This window comes from Sturnus vulgaris, chromosome 4 (genome assembly GCF_052056855.1).
Source record: "Sturnus vulgaris isolate bStuVul1 chromosome 4, bStuVul1.hap1, whole genome shotgun sequence".
In the NCBI taxonomy this organism is placed as follows: domain Eukaryota; kingdom Metazoa; phylum Chordata; class Aves; order Passeriformes; family Sturnidae; genus Sturnus; species Sturnus vulgaris.
Genome location: NC_142246.1, coordinates 3,714,364 through 3,740,653, shown reverse-complemented (window position 1 = coordinate 3,740,653; position 26,290 = coordinate 3,714,364). Strand labels below are relative to the sequence as shown.

Here is a 26,290-nt window from a genome sequence, read left to right as displayed (position 1 = left end):
CACGGTGCTACCTGCATGCCTTGGTGAGACCTCACAACCTCAAAAGCAATGCAAGTTATTCTGGAAAATGACATAAAATGCTGGTAAAATGACACATTATGGGTTTAGGGCCATAACCAGTTTGGGTACAGGGGGAATTTTTCATAGTCCTAAACAATCCTGCTATTCTGGCACTTCATCCAACGTCTTGGTAAGTCTGAGTAAATACACCAACGAGCCAACCCCAGGTGCAACATGTGGGAGAAGCAACATCCATGGAAGAACCTTTCAGTCAAAACTAGTCTCAAAGCACAAATAAGAGAACATTTAGCACTGGAGTTTATAAAAAAATCACCCTCACAAATGAACTATCACCAGTAGCAGAGGACACAGGAGATGTATTCAAGAGTGTGGATAAGCTGTGGCCCTCTCTGCTTTTAAGAGAACTGGAAATGAATTACAGTTCATTTGCTGCTACCTCCAGAAATGCTTGGGAAGGTCTTGAGATAAACCTTTGTGGAGTGTCTCACTTAGCATTTCTGAAGGTGGAACACATTGATTTCCAATCAAATATGACCAACTAAAACCTTCATACTTGCTAATCATTGCACTCCACACGTGCTTCCTCCATGACTTCCTAAGCCATTTTTAGACATATAAATTAGCAAGGGTTAATCCTGTAAACCAGGAGTTCCACCAACCTGGTAACATGACAGTAACACACCAGCCTTTGCCTAGCCAGGATGTTGCATGATCTTCATGTGTTGAATAATCACAAAAGGTTAATTTTACTTCTTGTCTTTTTCCCATGAGCCCAGCACATTCGGAACCAGTAACACTGTCAAGAGTTTTGTCATCATGTCCAGAAATCCAAAGGTATTTTCACAGATACTTAAGAGAGTCAGTATTTTTTTAGCTTATTCAAGTAGTCTACCAGTCATGAACGGAGGACAGAGTTACTTCATCATACTCTGGATATGTTGTCCAAAAATCTGACATTTCTGCACTGCACTGACAATTCTGCATATGGGTCTCTTCTGTCAGTGACTTTATAGAGCTATGCATGATCACCTGCAGGTGAATGTGGTTGAGGAGGATGGAATATCTAAAACAAGACAGAAAAAAATGTATCACCTTGTCAAAACCAGTAAAGTAATTTACATAAGAATACCTATGATTTAAAGGTTGCCACAAATCCAATGTGTCTGTCAGGTACTGTAAGGATTTAATGACATCTGGAGCCACCAGGACTATTTTGGTCAAAATCTTGTATAATGTTACTCATTTTTATATCTACTAAAACAGATATGCTATAGAACTGGACTTCTTACCAGCTGAAATCCTAAATTTTATACAGAAGGGGCAGTTCAGGATGACCAAGACAGAAATACAAGAGAAATAACAGATGCAGTTTGCTTTACCTTAGGTCATATCTTTTTTCCTCCTTTTCTGTCTTTAAATGTTTCCTTTATACAAAATGCCATGGTTCAGCACACTTGAAAATTAAAGACTACCAAAGATCAAGGTTTGAGTCCTTCCATTCATGAAAGGAAATTAAAATCATCACTAAGAGCAACACTTTTTATTATTCTGATAGAAACCACTCAGAAAATGCCAAAAGGAAGAAGTACACTCACTATTTAATAGGTTGTTTTGCATTTTTGTATTTTGGTGGAGGACTTATTAAAAGATGTGTATATGAAGAGTTAGACATCAGCAGCCACATTCTGATCTTATGCACTCTGTCCCAGCCCCATCTGTACTGGATTGCAAATTAGGGTAAGGTAAATATCCAGGCACAAACAGCCAAGGAATATCCAAGGGATTAGCAAGAATTAAATGATTCTGAGGCCAGATAAATTATATGGGACATTTAATAGTTGGACTGGATGATCTTAAAGGTCTTTTCCAGTTCTGATGATTCTATGATGAATCTGAACACAATATTCAAAATTTATAGAGGAAATAAATACATTGAAAGGTGTTTTTCTTTTCCAGCTTGAACAAATCTGACCATTGCTGCCCCTGAATTGCCCTTGCCATAACTACAAGAAGCTTCCCACCTAAACTCTCTAAAACTTTATTCATGCTGTTCTTCTATAACCTACTTTATATTGATTTAATCAAGCTCCTTTAAACACATACAAACTTAGTTTGCCATTCTTAAAATGTTTTATAACAGCACACTTAATAAAGTTAATTTAAATCTGCTAATTTATAGAGACTTGCCAGAGGCTTTGAAACTTCAGAAAATGTGTAAACTTAACAGTTTGGCTGTGATAACAGCTCAGACAGTGGAAATTAAGCCCTTTGCATTACAATCATCTTCAAAGTGGATTTCTGGTTTGATTGCAAAAAGGGTACATTGCAAAAATACAGTAGGACACCAATTTACAAAAGATATTTCAGATGCCCCAGTTCTTGAATATGGTCATTACTGTGCCTCACCATCACAGCCTCAAACATACACTGAGGTCTCTCATTTTAAGTCTACCTGGATTCTTTTTTACAACCAAATTTCGGAAAAGAGCAGAGTTTCTTATTCAATAGCCCTCTGTCAGAGCTCAGAGAGAGTGCACTTAGGGCCATTAATTCTGGGTCCCTAATTCTGGTTGTCAGTCTTCCAGCTGCTGTCATATAGGTTTGCTACTGTCTGCTCTAATTCCTGCCTTTGAAAACCAAATGATAATGGATTATATGCCAGAGTGGGAAGAGGCACATTGGTTGGGATCCAAGCTGTATCCCAGGTGATAACAAGGAGAAGCAGTGAAAAAAAACAAAAAAACAGCTCTTCAGTGATGTATCAGGGAGCTTCATCTCTACTAGAAGAAATCTTTATACATAGCATTTAAATGGTAACTAAGTGATCCTCATCATATCTGATTTGCAGAAAATGGTAGCTTTCCTTGAAGATATAATTAAAATTTTCAGGGCTACTGTTGAAGACCTCCCCCCAAATTTTTACATGGGAGAAGGCATTAAAGCTTCCCCCATGAAGACTTGTAGGGTTGCAGATTTTTAAGGGACACAACCTCATTGCTTTGAAGCTTTTTTCAGTATCTGCTAAGTTCAAGGCATCCTTTAATTTTTTTCCCCCTGCAAATTGCACCAAAATACTCATCAAGGCAATCTGGAATATATTCTTGAATGGGTTTTTTTTCAGTCTCTCCTGCTTCAATGCTTTTTCTGTCAGTTCTGTCACTGCTTTCCTTCCTGCTTTTGTGTACTGAGAAATAGAATTAAGGTGTACTGCAACCAGTGGACACTTGCATAAACAGCCTGCTTTGAATAAAACAGCATGATCTGGGGAGAGGAAAACTACCCTCAGTTCTCCTGCCCAAAAGCTAAAACATAGATGAGGTTCACATACTATCAAAGCGTCACATTTTTTGCTTTGAGACCACTGAAATGCTGTGAAGAGCAGGAAAATGTAAATAAACTGAACAGGGAGCATAAAAACACATTGATCCCCAGGTTCTGCAACTGCAATTTAAAAGGTTTATATTTGTAATTTATTTAAGACTGTTTCTGGCAAATCCATTAGTAATGAATCTCCTTCACACATTTTTATTTTTATGCACAAGAGCTTTAAGTTTGCCAGGACTTCTGCAAAGCAACTTTTACTGCATCAAATTACTGCATTCCTTGATCTCTCCCAGCACATACTCACAGCAGCCACACTCAAACACAATGTTTAGCTCTGCAACAGACACCTCCAAAACAAGGTATTTCTTTTCAATTAACACAGCTGTGAAAAGAAAGCAAAAACAATGGTTTTGCCCTGTCCCTCCAGCATTTTGCATCCGATGTCCACTTAAAATCGGCAGGGTCCTCTGCAATCCTTGTATCCTAAATCCGTGTGGAACTTCTTCCCTGGGTATTGATGCAGAATTGGGAGCTGCCAGCTCCGATCGCTCTCCCCAGCACACGGGCTTGAGACTCTATTTCATAATAGGAAAAGATGGCCAGCGTTTTCCTGACAGAAGTATCATACATTTTTCAGTCAGTAAAAATTACAGAGCTCATTGACGATGCCTCTCCCATAGAGAATGAAGACTGCAAATTAATTACCCAGCAAAGATTTTTTCTTTTTTTTTTTGTACACGAAACAAAAAAACCTGAACAATCTGCAAAACTTATTAACTAATGGGGTTTGAAACCCCCTCTTTGCATGCTGCCGACATGCTCACAGCAACCTATGCATTGATCTTATTCAAAAAGCACAGTAATCTTTATGCTGCTAGAATTTGAGTTCTGTGTGCCGTAGCATACACTGCAAAGAAAAAGGTAAAGTAAAAAAAAAAAAAAAAAAAAAGCCTTTAGGAAAGGCATGTGCTGAACACACAAAATATGCAGGATGGAAAAAGACCAAATGTAATTAAAGCTTATATGAAATGAGATACTCCTATTTGCAGAGCTCTGGCTGCATTTCTATGAGAAAGAATGCACAGAATTTCAAATCATGCTCTATTTAGACAATGTCAGAAGGAAAAAAAAACACATTTTCCCCCCACACACCCCTCAATCCCCCACCCGAAGACCAAAAGGCAAATCTCATCATCGGAATTAGAGAGAAAAAGCAATCCAAGGAGACTGGTTTACATATTCCTTCCCAAACCAAGTAATCGAGTCTCTCCCTCTCCCGGCTAATAGCTTATAAATTCAGACTTTAAACAAAAGCATCCGAGAAAAAAAAAAAAAAAAGAGAAAGAATCCTAATTCTCAAGCTTCCTACTTAGCACTGCCTCGCTTTTGATGATTTGTGCGGCTGTGTGTGCGTGCCTGTTTGAGAAATGGCGAGATAGGCTTAAAGTATTTTCCATTTCATCAAAGAGCATATATTACTTTCCTGGTTCGCTCCGATGTTGGTTTTATGCCCACCCCTTTTCAATCTGCCCATGTCTGAGATGCACAGTGCAGGCGTACAATCATGAGCAGCTTACGACACTCAGTGAACACTGGGTGCCTCTGCATGCTCTAGCAACATACTGCTCAGCTGAAGGGAAGGGATTCTTGCTGTCTCTCTCTGCTCTAAGCATCACCTAACAAGCAAAGCGAACAAAGAATGGGAAATAAAGCGACCCTTAGCCGGTCAGTGAATGAATGGTAACCTCTCTCTGGAGTAAAGGTGGTGCCGGTCCATGGTCCTTGCAAATGATGGACATTAAACAGATTGACAAATCCTGTGGAGTCGTTAGTAAAGAGTTTGGAGTTTTTTTCACGCCACAGTGTTAACTGCAGAGGAAAGGACAGAGGGAGAAGGAGAAGATCAAGCTCATGTACATAGTTCTGAAACTTGCAGGTCCTAGGAGGCAGCTCAAAAGCTAGCTGGACAAGCCTTTCGCTCGTTGAGCAGAAGCGAAGTGAGACATTGTGAGCTTGCCAGCCTTGCACAACATTGAAAGGGACTGAATTTGTAGCACAGAGGGGTCTTTTTTAGCTCTGCATATAATTAGTCCAAACACAAAGGAAGCAACTGAATGGAGGTTGTCACTCTCTGGAAAAGGGTGGGTAAGACACTTTTTAATTAAATTCTTTCATGAAGAAAGATTTTTTTTTTTCCTTTGCTGCAGCATTTAACATGAACAAAATCACTATCATTTTACCTTTGAATGTCTGTGAACTTTAATGCTGCACAGCTCCTGCATGCTGTAAAGTGAAATATTTGCCTCTGTGTTTGTTCTGTTTGCTGTTTTGCTTTGGTTTTCGGGCTTTGTTTCGTTGGTTTGCCTTTTTTTTTTTTTTTTTTTTTTTTCTCTCCCTTAAATAAAATATGATGTAGAATTTGAAAAGATTCAATGGACATTCTCAAGCCTATTTGGAAATATTCTTGCTAATGGATTTCCTTCTTATTGGTCTCTGTTTAAACTGGCTGCTGAGGAAGCCCCCGGGGTTGATATTGTGTACGCTGGGTATCTTTTCTAAAATGCTTCCAGCTGTGAATAGTGGGTGTCCACAGCTCTGTCGGTGTGAGGGCAGGCTTTTGTACTGTGAATCACTGAATCTCACAGAGATGCCTCGCAACCTGTCGGGCATGATGGGCTTGTCTCTGCGGTACAACAGCCTTTCAGAGCTGCATGATGGACAGTTCACAGGGTTAATGCAGCTCACGTGGCTCTATCTGGATCACAATCACATTTGCTCAGTGGAGGGGAATGCCTTTCAAAAATTGCGGCGAGTTAAAGAGCTCACCCTGAGTTCCAACAAAATAACCCAACTGCCCAACACCACTTTCCGCCCCATGCCAAACTTGCGCAGTGTGGATTTATCATACAACAACCTACAGTCTTTGGAGCCTGACCTGTTCCACGGGCTGAGAAAACTGACAACTTTGCACATGCGGTCGAACGCCATCAAGTTCGTGCCAGTGAGAATTTTTCAGGACTGTCGCAGCCTGAAGTTTCTAGACATAGGATACAATCAGTTAAAGAGCCTGGCTCGAAACTCTTTTGCAGGCTTGTTCAAACTCACTGAGCTGCACCTCGAGCACAATGACTTGGTGAAAGTGAATTTAGCCCATTTTCCCAGGCTCATCTCCCTGCACTCCCTCTGCTTGCGAAGGAATAAAGTTACCATCGTAGTTAACACTTTGGACTGGATATGGCAACTCGAAAAGATGGATCTCTCCGGCAACGAAATCGAATACATCGAACCTCACGTTTTCGAAAGTGTACCTCATCTCAAATCCCTGCAGCTGGACTCCAACCGGCTGACCTACATCGACTCCCGAGTCCTCGACTCCTGGAAGTCCCTCACGAGCATCAGCCTCTCCGCCAACGCCTGGGATTGCAGCCGGAACGTCTGCGCCCTGGCCTCCTGGCTGAGCAACTTCCAGGGTCGCTACGACAGCAACCTGCTCTGTGCCACCCCCGAGTACGCCCAGGGAGAGGATGTTTTGGATGCTGTGTACGCCTTTCACTTGTGCGAGGACAACGCCGACCCCACGAGCGTCAACACCTTCTCCCCGGTGACCAACAACAGCGAGCAGACGCCGGGCTATGGCTCGGCCACCGCCACCTACGACGCGCCCGACGGCGACGAGGACCGGACCACGTACGCCGTCACCATCACCATGCCCGGCGAGAACTCCGAGAACGCCGTGCAGATTCACAAGGTGGTGACGGGCACCATGGCACTGATTTTTTCCTTCCTCATCGTGGTTTTGGTGTTGTACGTCTCCTGGAAGTGCTTCCCGGCCGGCTTAAGGCAACTAAGACAGTGCTTTGTCACACAGCGCAGGAAGCAGAAGCAAAAACAGACCATGCACCAAATGGCTGCCATGTCAGCCCAGGAGTATTATGTTGATTACAAACCCAACCACATTGAGGGAGCCCTGGTGATCATTAATGAGTACGGATCTTGCTCCTGTCACCAGCAGCCAGCGAGGGAATGCGAGGTGTGATTTTCCTTTGGGATTTAAACAGTGTGCAACCAAATAACAGCGTGCAGGCAGACAGTGGCACAGGGTGGGGGGGGTGCTGGGCTTTGCTGGTGATTTCTGACGTGCACCCCTGCCCAAATTGTTTAAGAGGGGCTGTCCGAGAGACTTGATATTTTAGCTTTATCGTGTCTTAAAAACCTTCAGGACAGCCAATCTTAAGGTTTCATATGCTAATACTCCCTTTGAAGATCTGTCAATATTCAGGAATCTGAGAGTGTAAAAAAGGTACCAATTATTGATCTTTTGTAAACTAAGAAAACTGTTTAAAATAAAAAAAAATAGCATTTACAGTTTTTACAGACTGGTGTATATTACATGAATGGTTCCCTGTATACAAAATGCAACAGTTTAACCTCTCTCTCTTCATGCTGAGTGTTGAAAAGTCAAGGAGCAAAGAAGCCACGTAAAATAGAAAGCTTAAAATTACCCAGGTGGCTTCCCATTGTAATTAGCACACATTCACTTACATCATGTTGCTGAAGATATGAAGCATGACACTGGAATTCTATTTTTGTTAATGTGCTACCTGTAACTGGACATCGGTACAACAAGGAGCCAGAGCACCTCAGAAAGGCTGAAGTTTTGACCCTGTCCCTAGGACAGGATTTCTGAGGATTTTTAAGTACAGCTCACTTGTTGGTTGCTGTAAGATCCATAAAAGCTGCATTATAACCCCTAAAAGTATTTTGTATCAAAACTGATCAGATTGCAAAGACTCGCTAAAAAAAAAAAAAAAAAAAAAAAAAAAAACAACAAAAGCCAAACAAGTGAAACACTGCCAAAATGTACTCATCAGAATTTTCTTTAATATATATATTTAAAAAAAAAAACAATGCTAAATTTAAGGGCTTTTACTTGCATTTCCCACTTTTATGCTTATTTTGAGCTATGCCAAGAGCAAAGATCCTGTGCCCTGTGGTGCCATGGCGAACAGAGAAGAGAAATTATTTGGGTCTCAGTGGTGAAACTCAAGAGCAAAATCACTGTCAGGGTAGGACAGAGAGTTTTCAGTGCACCCTTCTGGGTCCTGTAGCAAAGTGCTGGCAAAGGCCAGCTCGTGTCCCTCCCTTTCAGCACCAGCCTTCACTAACAAAACAACCCCAAAACCTCTGCAGAGGCTGAAGGCAGATGCACCCTCCTTACTAAAGACTGAAAAATGGCATTGATGGATATAAGCAGTGATTTCATGATGTAGAATCCCACAGCTGTTTTATCTGACTGCCCTTAAATAAAGGCTTCCTTTCCTTGTATTTTGGATTTTTCATTCCAGAATGTGAACAAGCAAGCGATTGATCTTTTCAGCAGCTCCTCTCACAGTAATTGACGATGAGGGACTTTTATAACATCAGGCAGAGCATCTTGAAATTTTCTTCCTACAGCATTACATGCAAATAAAATGTTATGGATAATGAACTGGGTGACATTTCTATGCTTGATACATGTTTCTCTGTCCTCAGGTTACCACCAAGAGAGGAACAATTCCAAAATCTTACATGTATTTTAATGTAACACAGGTTTTTTTTTTTCCTTTTTCATTGCATTAAAATGCTACTTACTCTTACAAGGGTACAGCAAGCTTATAAAGCAGAAAACAAGCACAGAAGAAATAATTTGTTTTCTTGCATATCAGGTTTTAGCCATTAATTTTATGTGTAGAGATTGAATTTTGTATTTTTTCTCTGACTTAAACTATTTTTAAGGAGTCAGAACTTATTTTCCTCTACTTGGTACATCTCATACTGTGTATTATAAAAAATGAAAATAGCCTGTTAACCAAAATTTTTACTCATTGAGACTATAATGTGATCTGTGAAAGTAATGAGATTATGTACTGGGAGAGGACAGATTCACAGAAAATTTAATGAAAATCAACTGCTTTTTTTTTTTCCTAAAGCCACTGCAAATTCACCCACAGCTTTCAAACAAGCAAGTACTGTTAAACCCAGGCTTTTCTCTCTTTAAACAAATGCACATTTCTCTCTCTGTGCCTCAAGCCCACAAGGGCCTGATCCATCCTGAAACTCCCAAGTGACCTGAGGGGTTGAGTGTCCATGTACAAACCTAACAGGAGGGGCAGAGGGGAAGTACAGAGCCCCTTGTCTCTTTGGGTTCCTGACCATATTTGAAGCAAAAGTACCTTATGTCATGCTAACTGAGGACCCAGCTATATTTATTTTCCCCATTAAACCCTTCTCTGAAATCAATAGGGAATTTAACTGTGAAAAATTGGCTCTTTAACTTTGGACTGGGCTATGTGCTCCCCAAGCCCCCAGGCAGCACTTGGTTACAGCCACTTGCCAGGAAGCTTCCAAAATCAACCAAGGTTGTTAAAATACTGTCTGCATATGGTAAAATGAAATCTGAAGTGGCTTTATTTTGATAATGACCCCCTGTTGCTATCAGGAAGTGTGTTGGTGCAGTCATGGTTTTGCCCCTGTGAACCTGAGACAAGCCTGATACCAACAAACAATCATCCCGTGGTTGTATTTTGGTGTATTTTTAGCAATTTTTGTGGGTTGTATTTGAAACACACGAGTGATTGCACCCCTCTGGAGTTACCCCTGCTGTTTATTGGTGTTAGCAACCTCCAGCTACGTTTGCAATTCTGCCTTTGGAATTTATTCACCTCTGTGCTCCATGCATCTCGCATTGACAGCCCAAGCAAACTGAACAAAGCATTTTTCTTTGAAGGTGCAGTGACTTCTTGAGTGAGAGCTGATTTGGGGTTTTTGCCTGTTGCCACGTCTCCTGGAGAGAGGTGATGCCCACCAATGACTTGCCACCCTGAGCAGGATGATGGATGGATCCCTCCATGGAGAGCACAGCACTTATTAAAGGATGTATTTCAAAATCCTCAAGCAGAAATCTTTTCTAAGGGTAATCCCTTCTAGAGACAACTTCCTGGTGATCCCCAGAGCATTTCTGGAGATCTTGACACCCTCTGAATATTTATTGGAGGAAAGAGGGTGTCACTGTTGTTACATGGCATGAAGGCACTCCACAGGGTGCCCACATCCAGGCTGAAAGTTTACATGAAATATATGTGGGTAATAAAGAAATAAAAGAGCCTGTATGTCATTTCAATCCAGCTATTGCAAATCCAGTTATTCATCCTGCTCCAGGCTACTTGCATTGGTGTATATGAGAGTTATTATATTTGTACTGCATTTAGAGCAACTGCAGGGACAAATTTTCCCTAATTCTTTCTTCCAAATTTCATGTTCAACAACTGCCCAGAGACAAGTTATTCATTCTCTTTGGATGCCCTTATTCTGGTCTATTAAATGGCTCCAAAATCAAAAGGAAGAAAAAACAGAAAAAAATAAAAAGATGCTTTTGGGGTGAGTTGTGAACAGTGTTTTGTCCATGAAATGCTTGGGGAATATCAAAGGAAGGGAAATATTGTAAATATTCCCTTTTTGATGTTCTACTTAATAGGACTAATCTCCCTTTTATAGTTAGGTAATTAACATTATTTTTTTATATTTAACTGTCTTTTTGCACTCAAGGCAGGGTGAAAGGCAAGCAAAAGCACTACCTTTCCTGAAGCTGGTTAACAGTACCAGTGTTAGAGATCTCTAATATGCATTCTCTTGCTGCTAACATCAATACCCACTCTCAGTGAACCCAGTGCTGAAGGAACTGTTGCTGTGTATGCTTTGAATGTATATAAGGGATGATTTATTTTCCTTTCTGCCTCTTTTTTCCTTCCTTTCTGTACTAATTTAAAAAAAAAATGGTATGAAACCACAGAATCAATGCTAATGTACCACATTCTGTTTCTGGCCTGAAAATATAAAATACAAAGAAATTCTGTTAAAGCTGCCAATTCCCTCCTTTGCCATGTCTGGGTGCTGCAGGGGTGAGCCCAAGGGATGAGCCATTCCTTGTGGTCACAGCAAGGATGCTCTGTACCAGGCTGACACATCCCCCTGCACACCTGTGCCACAGGAAGATCATGAACTATCCCTAAGGATATTTTTGTATGCTTTAATATATTCTGTATGTTTTCATGGCTAAGGCATTGAGAGGTAGTTGAAACAAGTCTATTTGATCATTTTCTTCAGCTCTGATAAAAAAAAAAAAAAAATGAAAAAAAACAACCCTCATTTGCTTTTGAGATGGACTGCATTTGTTCCTTGTGTGAGTCTCATTCTGCATTAACAGCAAAAGGACTCTCTGAGTCCCCCTTCCTCCCCCCTCCAGCTTCTACAGTGGTATTCAGAATGGCAAAAAGGGAGTGTTTAATGAGGAAGCTCATTTCTAGTGCTATCATAATAATAATAGCAGTGATAATAATGAAATTAAGAGGAGACAAAAGATAAGAGGAAAGACTGGAGTAACGGCAACCAAATCAGGGTGTTACTGGATTCCTCTGCCTTTTCCTTTTGTAAAGATGGTTAACCTAAAGAAGTAGCACAGATGAAAAACCAAGACTGAGGGTGGGTGGAGAAAGCAGTTTTAAAAACTGTGCAAGCAGGGATGAAACAGCTTCTGCAAAGGAGGGTACAACACTAAATAGCTCCATTCAGCAGCAGAGAGAAAAGGAAGGGGTGAAGGGACGGGATGAAAGGGAAGATGAGAGCTGGTGAGAAGGCAAGGGGGGCACTGTGCACACATGGGAAATGAGATTTTTTCCGTGCCTTCCCCTCCCACGTTCGGGCTGTGGCAAGGACCACAGCAGGGATTTAAGGAAGATGCCCAGCATCTCTCTGTGGCCCTGCCTTTCCCAGCAGGGCATGGAGGGAGGCGCAGTCGGACACGCTTCCCCAAACACACGTGCCCGCAGCCTCATCATTTCCTCTGCCACATCCCTGTTCCCTGGCAGCACAACGTGCCCCTCATCCATCACTCTGCCACTTCACCACAGACTTGCTAGAAAATCGGACTTTTCTACCTTTTTTTTTTTTTTTTTTTTTTTTTTTTTAAAGAAACCCTCTTCTAGGAGTATGGGTGATCTTGAGCTACTGCGGATTCTCCTGCTAATTATATCTACACTCATAGTCAGCTTTCACATTTACAGCTCTAATGACAAACAGATCTGAGATATTTTTGCTGTGTTCAATTTACCATTAGGCACCAAGGTTATACTTTTCCTTGACCTGCTCAATCCAGTCTAATATTAACAAATTGAGCATTTATGCCGGTTCCTTTCCAAGCATGAAGTTGATTAGGAATTTAGGAAATGCTGGTGATTTAAAGATTAACCTTTCATGTAATTACTGACATAAACCAGAGCTATTAAGGTATTAGAAACAACTATTCTGAGCATATTCTACATTAAAAAACAAATCACATTTAGAGCCATGCGAAAGACTTTCCATACCAGCCAATTTTTTTTTTTTTTTTTTAAACAGCAGAAGAAAAACCTGGTGAAAGGAAAGGAGTAAGCACAGCCTACCTCTAAAGTTATGGGGAGGAAAGCAAAGCTATAAAAATAATACAGAAACCAAGCAACAGTCTTCTGCTGGCAAGACACAGCTTGTAATTGGGTGGGTGGCTGTGAAGAGCTGAGATGAATGCTGCAGAGCACTATAATTTTATTGCACCCTGTCTGCTCTAAAGTGAACATATTTGCAATGAAATCTGTATTTCCGTGAGAACAGGGCAATTGGTTTTTTGGGTTATTTTGTTTGGGTTTTTTTGTGTGTGTGTGTGTTTTTGTGGTTTTTTTTAAATAACGATCATGTCACTTTTTGGCATTCAGGCACAATTCTTGAGGTTTTAAAGCAATTACTGTTCTTACTGGCCTTTGCTAGGGTGAAAGCTGGGGGAGACAGTCCAAGGGGGGAGGCTGCACTGAAAGGAGTTGGAGCTCCAAGTTCCAGATTTGCATCACAACAGAAGAAATTCAGCTGAAAATAAACGACAGCTTTTCACCTTTTCCTCCATCTCTCCTCTTCCTAAAAACCAAAATATACATATGGCTAATAAAAATCAGAGATAGGTGTCAGTGGCTAAAGGATTAATACTATGTGCATCTCTGCTTAGTAAACAGCACCTATTATTCTTCTAAGGCACATTTATTTTAAAGCATTTCCCTGGTCTTATGTTCTTCACATCCTCACCATACACACTATTGCCAGGAAGATGTCTTTCAGCACGGGTGCTATGGGAACATGACCAATTCCCTTCAATTTCTGAGCTAACAAAGACTAAATCCAAGATTTTAAAAGCAATAGGTAAGTAGAACAATCTACTTCATCACTGAATTATCATTTTTAGCACAGCAGATTTCTCTGACTGATGTGATTAGACACTAAGCCCAGTTATTCATTTATTACCAACTTTAATCTGGCCCTTTTTGCTGATGTGCCTTTCTCCTAAGAGCAAAACAGAGCATGACACCAGACACAGGGCTGAAAATTGTATTTTTGGTAAAATCTAAGATTTTACCAAAAATATGAATGAAACACAACACATTGATTTAAGGGCTGATCCAATGAAAAAAATGCAGTATATATGTGTATATATATAAGTATATATGTATATATATATGTGTATAGCAGATCTTCCTATAGTAGCACACCTCTGTACCCTAGTGGTTACAGTCAGGTATGAGCAAATATCCTCCTGAGAGCTGGAGGCCTCAAACTGAAAACAGGTTTCTGAATACCTTTCAAAATATATATTTTCCCTCTAATTTTTAACTCTTCTTACCCATTCTCACATTTTCATTCCCAGAGCCTCGCAGGCAGGGTGAATCAAAAAACAAGAGGGGGAGGAGGAAGAGGAAAGCCCTGAAAATCCCAAAATAAGCTGCAAGAACAGTCCACAGCTATTGAATTCCTGAGGTTTTGAATCTTTTCACAACTGTCAGCCCTTTGAAACACGTCTGCTATCAACCCTCTTTGCAGGATGAGAGGTAAAGTGAGCTCCCAGGAGTAAACCTTGATCTCTCTGTGGTCCAGTGCCTCCCTGACAGCCTGACTTGCTTACAGAGCCTGGTAAATATTAAAGAATGTTAATAATAACGAGATGAGCCATCCAGTGATTTTTTTCCCACCTCTTTTTTTTTTCTTTTCTTGTTTTTTTTTTTTTTTTTTTTAATTGGCTCGTAATAAAGCTTATCTTGACAGAAAATTTACTTATTTGATCCACATTATTTCCCAATACAGGTTTTTTTTTTTTCTGCAGCAAACAGAAATTTGTGGCTGCCACTCAAAAGTTTGCAATCCTCATGCTAAAGAGGCCACTGGATGTCAAATGTTTATCTTAATTCCATGTAAATGTCACTCCATATTGGACACTTTGTGTTTCTTTACCAACCAACTCCACCTTCACAAACCTTCCCCTTGCACCGTAACTCCCTTTCCAAACAGCCCCGAACCTGCTGCTCCTGTCAGATCAAATTCCCAAATAACCACTGGATGCCATGAATTTATTATGTAATTGCTGTAGTCTAATAAATGGGATGTGAATCCTATGGCCTGGAAGATGAAGGAATCGTGGAGACAGCGAACAAGCAGGAGGAATGCAGCTGACATTCTCTCTCTGGGGATAATCCACAAAACAAAATCACTACATTGGGACAGGGCTTGAGGAAGGTGGAGGGCACAGAGCACCAGCTGAAAAAAAAATAAATGGGGTATTACATGGGATAGAGGAAATCACTGGTAAAAAATAGAGGGGGAAATTGTAAAGGGGACAGTGCCCATAACAGATAAATCAGAGATTTAGATGATGACCAACACAGCTGATCCTCACCAGGAGATAACAAAGTCCTGTGGTGAATTTTGATGACAAAATGAGCCTATATAAACCTGCATCTGCAGTGGGAAACAGAAATCCACGAAGTCCCAGGGAGCTGAACCCTGGGCTTATTCCTCTGTCCATCTCGGCTTTGTCATGATTGGCTTTTTGGTAATTTTTTTTTTACCAATTTGCTTTTTCACTGCTGTCATGCACAGAACTGAGCCCATGGAGATTGTGCTTTTCCTTCATGGGGAATATGCTAAGCCAGAAGTTGTTTTTCTCGATGGGTGGCACTTCTAGACTGAAGCAAACCTTCTTATATTCGTTTGTGTCTATTTCTCTGATTCTAGCAACTTTGGGAATTACATTAGGTTATTCTAGCTGGCGGAATGAAGAACATCCCAAAAAGTTCCTTGAGTAGTTTTATGAAGTTACACTGAGTATCTTTCTTAATAAGAATAATTGAAGAGTGTTTTTCCCCCCTGTGGCTCTCTTTTCCCACCATGCAGGATAGTCCAGCCCCAATCTGTCATTTTTCATTAGCACAGGAGTCAAGCTATGGCTATTAATGAAAACTCTTAATGAGGATTTGGTGAGTAAGTCCTGGAAAATCAAACAATCTAAAATCTGTGTCAGATCTATTGTTTGTAGGTACTAGCAATTGGGAAATGAAGGACTGTATAAAGCACTAGGGAATTTAAAACAGCAGATCATATTTGGACTTTTGAAAAGCTTTTGACAAGATATTCAGTTTCCCATAAATAAGACAAGCTTCATTGTCATAGAAAACTAGGTAGGAACTCAAAAATACAGCAGCCTTTTATTCATACAGGGAAAAAATGGAGCACAGTGTGGTCCCAGGGCAGAGACTGCTGAATCATCTCAGCTGTGATCAGGAAATAGATGGCATTTTTCAAATGACAGATTATTTATATTGTAAAAAATAATGAAAATCGTGTGGATGTGCAAAGGGACTTCCAAAGGCTGAAGCTTATATAAGCTTTGATGGATGAAAATCTGAATTGTCAAATACAAAGCAAAAGACAAGATATAAAGGAAACTGTTCATCCATGCCCGGGTGATGTAAGTTATAGGCAACAATTGGATAACTGTCTTCCAGGGTATTGCTTTAAAATCTCTGCCCAGTGTGCAGAGAGGGGGGAAAAAAGAGGAAAAAAGAAAAGTACAATAACATCTCAAATGGAACAGCTCCCCAGAAATTAAACGGTGTGATATAAATCACTCCTATGGCTTCAGGTAGAAAATTCTGTTAAGTCAGAAAAGGATCTAAGTGCTAGATAAGGATAAAAAGGATAAGGTAAAAAGGATGAATGATTTGGGAAAGTTTCCGAGGAGGGAGGCAAAGAAACCGGACCTACAAGTGCAGCAGGAGAGAAAAACGTGGATCCACCCCCCCTCTAGCGGCCAGTCCCCACCGGCTGCTGCAGAAACACAAAACACAGGACAGCAACTTTAAAACAGGCACACACCCCTCCTTTTTTATTTCCCGTTCAATTTTATGTTGCTTCACCGTACATTATTATTTGCTCTTCCTCATTAAAGTGCCTGCTGCACTCCTGTGTTGTTTCTTGTCATTACTCAGTGCACAAGCTGCTGTGCAGATGAATTTTTTTTTTCCCTACCTGCCTGCAAGAAAAGGATAGGGTGTGTGACAGGGGGCACGCACACCCTGGCATCAGGAGCAATCATAAAATTAAAAATTAACATTTGGAACTCACTATACAAGACACCACCGATGCAAAAAATAGGCATTAAAAACAAAGAACAGTTGTACAGAAATGGGAACACGGAACTAATTTAGTACATATATCCCTAAAAACTTTTAGATTAAAAAAGATACTTATTTAGGAACAGCATCTGGGACAGAGCATATCATGCAGTAGAAATTGTTTGTTTGGGTTTTTTGTTTTTTTTTTTTTTTTTTTTTTTTTTTTTGTTTGTTTGGCTGGTTTTGGGGGTTTTTTTGTTTTTTTTAAATTTATTTCTTACTTATGGACCAGTCACTGAATTTCTATTTCCAACCAACCTGCACACCTGGGGAAACTGAGGCTGGGTGAACCCTTCACATCCCCACGTTCTGAACACACACAGGCTGTTCTTGGTCACTTACTCTTTCCTCTGTCTTCTGTAGGACATGCACTAAAACTGGAAGAATACCCATTTTTACATTTTTTTACGAATAATTCAATGTATCAGACCATTTTCTCCTGCTATTCTTTAACAACCCACCCTAGAACCTTTTGTGGATTGAGGAGATGCTGAGCTGAGTGCACTGACAGGAACTCAGCTCTGTTTCTGGTTGAGGTAACACCAAACATTTTATCAGAACTAGGTGTTTTGTTAAACTTGCACATTCTACCCCCCCCAAAAAAAAGAAGAAAACAGAATCTGGAGCAGAAGTGAACATCCTTCATCTATTGCATCCTCTAGCTAATTAATTCCAGTGTACCAGGCTGTGCTCGTAGGGCAGATGAGAAGTCACAAGGAGTTAAATTTGCCTCTGGTAAAAAAATCTTCTCATCACTTCAATTTTCTCAATCTCTGCTTCAAATGCCAGCCTTACCAGAGATTTTTAAGATGCAGCAGGTAAATTCATGTATTGATAGGGAAAAATATTAACCCTTTCGACAGGTGATTTGCCAAGAAATTGCCTAAGAATGTATTTTTAATTAAGGCTTGTAAGACACTATCCACTCTTGTATGCATTTTAATAATTAAAGCAGGGTTGCTGCCCTTCTATAAATTATTCTGAAATTACCTGTTGATTATCTAAGATGGTGCCTTGTTGTATCCTATGGTGGCTCAGATGGAGTTCAGAGCACCCTTAATTTAATTTGAATAATTAATTTGTTCAACTGAAACTGAAGAATAAAATCACAAACAAGGCACATTTTGACTTCTCACATCTTAAATTTAAAGAACAAACCCATATTCAATGTGTCTTGACAATGTGAGCTTGTTAAAAATAGTCAGACAACAGATTATTCAAAAGATTTGTATATAATGATGTAAGCAATTTACTCTTCCATTACCAAATTAATTAATTAATGGCTGCCATCAGGGCAAATTTGACAGTCCATTTCTTACTGCTGCCATTCCAGACAACTCTTTTATTCATATTATGCCCTCTGTCAAAAGACATTAAAAAATGAGAATGTAAGGAAATGCACAGACAATTTAAAAAAAAAAAAAAAATAACATAAGGCACTCGAGCACTGTGGGGATGGGCACAAGAATGAGGAAAAGTTTCCAGAGAATCCTAAAGAAAGCTGAATGTCTGCTCCAGAAGTGAAAAAATCCAGGTGATCCACCCATGAGATCTATGATTCCATCAATACTTACAGGGAATCCTGTACAATCCCTTTAAGTATCAGAAATATGTAAGTGAGAGATTTGGGGTATTTGGCTGAGCACCTCACACTGGGTGGGGATTTTTTACCCATCGGGCTATGCAATAATAAGCTTAGTTTTATACATGAAATTCGTATTTTCATCCATACAACTTCTCCATCTTACTCTGTCAAATAATTTTTATATTTCCTATGTTCCTCCTTACAGCCGTCAAAAGGCAAACCCTAATTTTTTATAGGGCCATGAGTTTCTAGACATTGAAAAAAGGGGCTTCTTCAGAATGACAGCCAAGTGTAACCTGTGATTTTCCCTGTATCTCATTACTGGGGTAAATCAAGTGACAGTTTCCAGAGGAATCTGTCATTTATTAATACAATATCATTTCTTCATTCTAGATAATACATTTTATGGAGTACCAGAAGCAGTTTTTTAGTATTAAAGTTATCTCAAAGTCTTTACCAAATATCTGCCATGATTAAAAGCAAACAAACAAAAAACCCAACCAAAACAAACAAACAAAAAACCCCAGAAAACTTTCAATCATAATTTCAATGACAGATCACTTTTCCTTTCTATAAAGTGAAATCTTAGAAGCTATTTAATTAAACTGAACAATAACTAAATTATTTTAACCACTCTAAGAATTAAAGCTCTGGATGCTTTCTCCCCAGACAAAGCTGGCATGCCAATGATTTACCTTAAAGAAGAAAATCTTAAGAAAGCAAACTATTCTGAGCAGGCTTTTCATATTCTCAAATAAGACCCCTCTTCACCAACTTCAATTATTTGCATTTTCAACCAAATTTTTTTACCTTTCTGTAGCATTCAGAGTGACAAGAAGGTGTCAGAAGTGACAATGCACTCTGAAAATCAGCAAAGAATAAAATCTCCAAGCAAGGTCTGGATTCTCTTTGAAATTCTCGCTGCTTTTAGTGAAAAAAAAATCAAAACCAAACCCAAACCCTAAATGTAGAGCTAACCACCTGCTTCAGCCCCCTGGTGTGCCTGACAAACCACTCACAGCACCAACCCAGCCCTGGCCCAGCTGCAGCTTTACCACACAAATAATGTTCACCTGGACGCTTCAAGTTGCTTTGCAACCAATACATGGTAAATTTATTTCTCTTCTTTTAAATAGTGTTCCTATTTGCTCCTACTTCAAGAGTTTTATCTAACCTATAGCTAAGCTTGGATGAGTTTGTTTTCCCCTTCCAGGAGTTAAAAAGAGAGAGTTTCTGTACATGGTAAATATTATTTGTCAAGTTTCTTCTTTGTGTGTTCTGTGCTTCCAGAGGATTAAAGAAGGAGTTTTGTTACTGAAAGAATAGGAAAATAGATTTACAGATGCAGCAATCTTGTAAAACCCTGAGCTCAGAAAAACATTTGCAATGCCACCAAAAAGGAAAAATCATTTCCCAAATTGTCCCAAGTCTCTTCCTACAGAGATTAAAAGGACAATGATGCACCTCCTACATGACTCTTTTCAAGTGCTCACAGCTCCCATTCCCTTCCCATGATTAGGCTCAGGATTATTTCACGCCTGTCTTTTGGTTCCTGTATTTGTCATTTAAGGCATTTTTTGTAAGGTGAACACAAGTTATTTTATTCAGTGGTGTGAAAAAAAAAATATATAAATCCAAGAAAGAACTGGTCCTTGCTGCATTAGTCAGGTTTCCATCACTACGAAGTAAAGCATCAATTGGGATGAAAACTCTAGAAATCACTTTTTTTTTTTTTTTTTTTTTTTTTTTAATTCTTGCCAACTACATAATTACGCCTCAGATGATTTTGTGCCAGGTGGTTTGGCTAACAGATGGAATGGTATATTTGTTCACTCTTCGTAAACCAAGCTCCTTTCAAAAGCTTGTGAGCCAAAAGTATCTAAATTATTGATTGGCAGTTATATATGCCTAATAAGTAATTAAACTAGCTACAAATTGCAGTGACTCCTGTGAGCACTTAAAAAAAAATCATATGGAAAATACGTGATTGTGTCTTTCCAGTAACATTTTTAAATCACGGCAGATAAAAATATTGGTGTGAAATGATGCACTACAGACAAAGGAGCTTTAGAAGGAAACATTTTAGAAATGTCTAAAGCAGGGCACTCGGCATAATGGGGATCCATGGGCTGAGAAAGGGATCTGGGAGAACATCAGGAATTTCAGCAAGGCCAAGTGCAGGGTCCTGCCCTGGGAGACAATCCCAGGCACAAACACAAGGCTGTGTGGAGAATGGATGGAGAGCAGCCCTGGGGAAGGACCTGAGGGTTCTGGAGGGTAAGAGCTGCACATGCCCTGGCCCAGAACCTCCATGGGTTCATCCCCCACAGTGGGCAGCAGGGGAGGGGGATTCTGCCCCTGTGCCCTGCTCAGGTGAGACCTCACCTGCAGAGCTGCCCCCAGCCCTGGGACCAACAGCAGGAGAACGTGGAGCTGCTGGAGAGAGTCCAGAGGAGTCCACAGAGATTCTCCAAGGGCTGGAGCCAGTCTGGGAGAGCTGGGAATGTTCCCCTGGAGAAGAGAAGGCTCCAGGGAGAGCTCAGAGCCCCTTGCAGAGCCTAAAGGGGCTCCAGGAGAGCTGGAGAGGGACTGGGGACAAGGGATGGAGGGACAGGACACAGGGAATGGCTCCCACTGCCAGAGGGCAGGGATGGATGGGATATTGGGAAGGAATTGTTCCCTGTGAGGGTGCTGAGCCCTGGCACAGGGTGCCCAGAGAAGCTGTGGCTGCCCCTGGATCCCTGGCAGTGTCCAAGGCCAGGTTGGATGGGGCTTGGAGTGACCTGGGACAGTGGAAGGTGTCCCTGCCCACAGACAGGGTTGGAACGAGATGGGCTTTAAGGTCCCTTGCAACTCAAAGCATTCTGTGATTCCATTATAAGATTAAAGATTATTGCTGTAAGATTCTTTTTCACAAATCCAAATCATTACCAAAGGCTTACTAAACCAACTGGAGCTTGTGAGCACACCTAACAAATGCAGACAGGTTCTGAAGTCTCTCCAGACAACATATCCTCAACAACCACCACTCTGGAGGAAGAAATTAAACTGAGATCACACCATGAGGTTTAACCATTGCTTTATCCATCCTGCATTGGGAGTTATCCTGGGGCTCATTCATTTCTTGCCTGCACATCCCAGAAGGAAACCCAGAAATCTTTGTTATGCATGGAATGGCCAAGAGTCCATTCCATCATGATGTGTCACAGTGATTGGGACTGTGCTCAACACAAAGTGAGGGCACAGAGTAAATCCAGCCTGGCCAGAAGGAAAAGCTCAGCTGTGCTGAGGAGGCACAGCAGGATTTGATGAACAGCACATGGCAGCAGGGATTTTCAAGCTGGAAACAGCCTGGATTCCAGCTCCTGTGCCCATCAGCTGGGCTATAAAAGCAAAAGAACTCTGTGACAGAGCTGACCCTGTCCCATTAAACACTTCCCTGAACATCTGCAAACATCACTGATTTCCCAGCCCATGTAATGATCCTTGTCATAATCCCACCGAGCTGAGGGTAACAACAGATCCATTTCCCACCCAACCCTTGCATGGGAAAATAATGATTAATTTAAAAAAACAAAAAATGAGAAAGTCTTTTTGTATATAGTATATTAATATCTGTACTTCTGCTATCACAGAGCTGTGCCAGAAACATTGATTTAATAGGCACTGCAAAGCAATTACCATGCAAATAATATTAGCTAGCAATTTATTATTTTTTTAGTGAAGTCCTTGTTTTGGCTAGCAGACCACAGTAACAGATTCCAATAAAACTGGGTAATTGAAAGAAATTGCAAGTGTCTAAATAGCTGTGACACCAAACATATGAAGCAGCAGTTCTCAGCCTGGCCTATTGGTCTGCTTGTGATTTCAAATATGGACAACCTGGGGAGTCAACAAAGGAACAGTCTATACAGCAAAAGGAGAGCACTGAAGCAAGCAGAAGGAAAGATATTGAGGAAAAATCTTCATAGTGACATTGGCAGGGAGGACAATGGAGAATAATGAAGAAGGTTTAAGCCTCTTAGAAAACAGCATTGCTGCCTCAAATCCTTCCTTTTCCCCGGTTTTCTTCATAAGAAACACATTTTTTAGAGCAAGTCTAACTTTTTTTTTAAGCAATATATGTTCATCTATTTATAGCACAGGATTGGAGACTTGCTTAGATTAACTGAAATGTTAAGCTCCATGTTCAGCTTCAGAAGTTGCCCATTGATCCTCTTGGATTGATCAGAGCAATAGGATTTTACCTAAATCACTTTTGTGTTCTTCCTGTGACTACCAGAAAACGAACTAAGTTGCTTAGCTCACACCAGAGTGCTGTGACATTCACAAAATTAAGAAAACTGCACATTGCAAGACCTAAAATATTTAATTCCCATACAAAAGAGGTATTGACTGCTGTGTATTTCGAAACACAGATAAATGTTGCTAAAATAAGAATAACATGGCCAAAAATTACAGAAACACAGACTCACAGGGTTGGAAGATACCTTCAAGATCATCAAGTCCAACCCATGCCCTAACACCTCAACTAAACCACGGCACCAAGTGCCACATCCAGTCTTTTTTTAAACACATCCAGGGATGGTGACTCTACCACCTCCCTGGGCAGACCATTCATTCCAGAACTTGATCACTCTTTCAGTAAAAAACTTTTTCCTAACATCCAACCTATATTTCCCTTGGCACAGCTTGAGACTGTGTCCTTTCATTCTGACAGTTGCTGCCTGGTGAAAAAGTCCAACCCCACCTGACCACAGCCACCTTTCAGGGAGCTGTAGAGAGGGACAAGGTCACCCCTGAGTCTCCTTTTCTCCAGGCTGAACACCCCCAGCTCCCTCAGTTGTTCCTCACAGGGTTTGTGTTCCAAGCCCCTCACCAGCCTCGCTGCCTCCTCTGGATGTGCTTGAGTGTCTCAATGTCCTGCCTAAACCGAGGGGACAGAACTGGACACAGCACTCGAGGTGTGAGCACAGGGGAACAATGACCTCCCTGCTGGCCACACCATTCCTGATCCAGGCCAGGGGCCATTGGCCTTCTTGGCCACCAGGGCACACTGCTGGCTCATGGCCAGCTGCTGTCCATCAGTGTCCCCAGGTCCCTTTCTGCCTGGCCACTGTCCAGCCACACTGTCCCCAGCCTCTAACGTTGCAGGGTTTTTCTGTGGCCAAAATGCAGCACTTGGTCTTATTAAACCTCATATTACTGGACTCTGCCCATCCCTCCAACAGTTCCAAGTCTCTCTGTAGAGCCCTCCTCCCTTCCAGCAGATCAACAAACACTCCCAGCTTAGTGTCATCTGCAGATTTACTAATGAAAGATTCAACACCCTCATCCATGTCATCAATAAAAATATTGAACAGAACTGGCCCCAGCACAGACTCCTGAGGGACACCACTGGGGACTGGCCACCAGTAAATGATGCCTCGTAGGAAATGTGGGACACAAAAACATGCCACAGTCAAGTCTGTCATCCCTGGAAAGACCTTTGCAGATCATCACATATGCACACACTTTCTGAGCAGGGCCAGCAGAAGCCAGAAAGCTGGTAAAAAATGCCAATAGCAAAATAGATGAACATTATTTTACAAAAAAACTTTCAGATTATTTAGACGTCAAAAACCTCATTATATTTTCATCACTCAGGACTGAATTTTCAGGACTGAATCAAGAAGCAAGGGAAGGGTAATGGGAAGATCCTGTGCAGTGAAAATCAGGTCTATGTACAAACTCAGCCTGTTACTGAATCCATCTTAATGTAAGTGAACAATCATAAATGTATCATAAAGTATATGCCTCCTTTGAAATAAATACCAGTCTCTTAATGTATTTTTATCTCTAATAATCTTAATAATCTTAATTAGTATTAATCTCTTAATTATGTTAATCTTATCATACAAGGATACCTATGCTGGCATGATAACTGAATTAATACTTCAGCATTTTACAGTCAAAATCTGCCTCATTTCCTCAACAGTTCTTAGGCAGAATGGCAGCTGACATGACAAAATCAGGCAAGAACACATTTGGCATTTGCCACAAACCTATATCAAGATACACAGTCTTGACTCTGTAGCTTTGCCAAGGAGTAGGAGGATTCACAGGCAAGGATCCCAGTTTTAGACACCAGAGTTTTAAATACAGTAGAAGTGGTTAATAAAGCACCAACTCTCTACACCTGAATTCAGTGCTCAGTGTCAAAGCTTGCATGGATTTTCACAAACTGGTGGCTCACAGTGCTGGGCTGATTCTGTCACTGCTGTTTCAGATGTGACACTTTTTGGCAGAGCACAAGCCCAGGGTCACTGAGGAGAAGGTGCCACTGGCATTACTGTTCCCATCTAATGTGAACAGTAGGATGTCTCCCAATCCAAACATGGATCAAGTGCTGTTTTTCCCAGGGAATTAAGGTTGGCCTAAAACTGCTGTGGCAATAAAGTCTAAAAACACAAAATCTGTAGGTGAGTTGATTTTACCCTTCACCACAGGAGCCCTGGAGGAAGCCAAGCTAATTGAGCATAAATTGCAATATTCCCATTTCGTGTAGGTTTTCACAGCCAAAAGGTTATTTCTAGACCTGTCCTAGGTCTAGAAGTTGGTAGCTCAGCTCAGTTAATTTCCAAGTCTGAGTTTATCACAGGAATCTAAAAGACTGACAATGACTCCAGGATCACAGAGAAACCAGAACCTCTTTGATTATGGAGCTTTTCCCTTTGCCTCACTCCACAGATGGGAGCTCAGCATGGCTGATGCTGATTAAACTGGAGCACGTCTGGAGAATCTGGAGACAGATTTTTTTTTTTTTATTTTTTTTTTTCCCCTCAGACACATCACTCCATCAAGGGCTTGGCTAAATCTCATACCAGTCTCTAATTCTCAGCTATCAATTCAGTGCTCCTAAACAACCTTGCTGTCTTCTTTCACTGTCAGAGGCTACCTTGGTTTATTAGACAGCTAATAAAACACAAACACTGGTGATTAGACCATTTCTGTAGAACTCTGCGAAAGAGGTTAAAGATTTGAAACATAGCAATGCCATCAGAGAAGGAAAAAAAATGTTTTGCTTCTGCCATGGTAACTAAGAGACGTGATTCTCAGATCACAGTCTGGTTCATCCAGAAGGTTTCTACTCCTCTAGTGATATTACAGCCTTAATTTCTCTGGAAGTTTCTGCTAAATTTGTGTATTCAGCTGGCTGACTTCAGTTTTTTCAAAGGTAAGTGAAAATTCTCCAGAATTATGCTGGCAAGGGAGTATCAGCTCCCCCCAGATATCTGGAGGGTTCTTGGGAGTGTGAAGCTAAGGCAGGGCTCTGGACACGACATTTCCTTGCATGGATAGAAAATGAGTGGTCTCACATTTCAGAGGCAAGAAGGAACAGTCTTGAGCCACACAAGGACACTCCCCACCAGAGAGGACAGCAGCGTGCTGAATGTGACTTTGAACAGCTACTTCCAGAAGCAGCCATAATTTTGGCAGTAAATTCCACTGAAATGACTGAAATCACCTCCAGCAAGGTCCTTTATCTCTGACTGATTGTGCAATATAAGCTTCCCCAGCAAGGCTCGCCAACTGTTGCACTCCAAATTCACATCCCACTTCAGAGAAATTTCCTCAAGTAGGTAAGTAATGTCTTTTGAAAACAGAGATTTGCCTAATGTCAGAAAAAAAGAACTCTTTGTAATAAGGTACTGCCACCAGCATATCAAATGGCTGAATTAGAGCTAATTGAATACTTTCAATGTAGGCTGGTGTCACCAGCCTGTAGAACTGCATCAGATGATATTCACTGGATAAGAAA

General features: G+C 40.9%; 2 protein-coding genes across 14 annotated transcripts in view; one reads left to right on the top strand and one right to left on the bottom strand.

The window, feature by feature from the left end:
- CTNNA2 (catenin alpha 2) overlaps window positions 1-26,290 on the bottom strand; it is a 463,208-nt gene that overhangs the window by 148,300 nt on the left and 288,618 nt on the right. For 2 of the 13 annotated variants that reach the window (XM_088162968.1, XM_088162975.1), the window contains exon 1: window positions 5,091-5,228. The exons of 4 other annotated variants lie outside the window; for them this stretch is intronic. In XM_088162968.1, the coding sequence (XP_088019094.1) occupies window positions 5,091-5,144 (54 nt within the window). In that variant the 5' untranslated portion in view covers window positions 5,145-5,228. Of the gene's footprint in view, window positions 1-680; window positions 1,085-4,714; window positions 4,998-5,090; window positions 5,229-6,653; window positions 7,197-26,290 lie in introns of those variants that run through there. 7 more of the 13 variants (XM_088162970.1, XM_088162977.1, XM_088162976.1 and 4 more) reach the window with 6 other exon arrangements.
- LRRTM1 (leucine rich repeat transmembrane neuronal 1) lies at window positions 5,484-7,713 on the top strand. The gene has a single exon (XM_014876191.2). It carries the CDS (start codon window positions 5,816-5,818, stop codon window positions 7,379-7,381), a length of 1,566 nt encoding a protein of 521 aa, XP_014731677.2. The 5' UTR covers window positions 5,484-5,815; the 3' UTR covers window positions 7,382-7,713.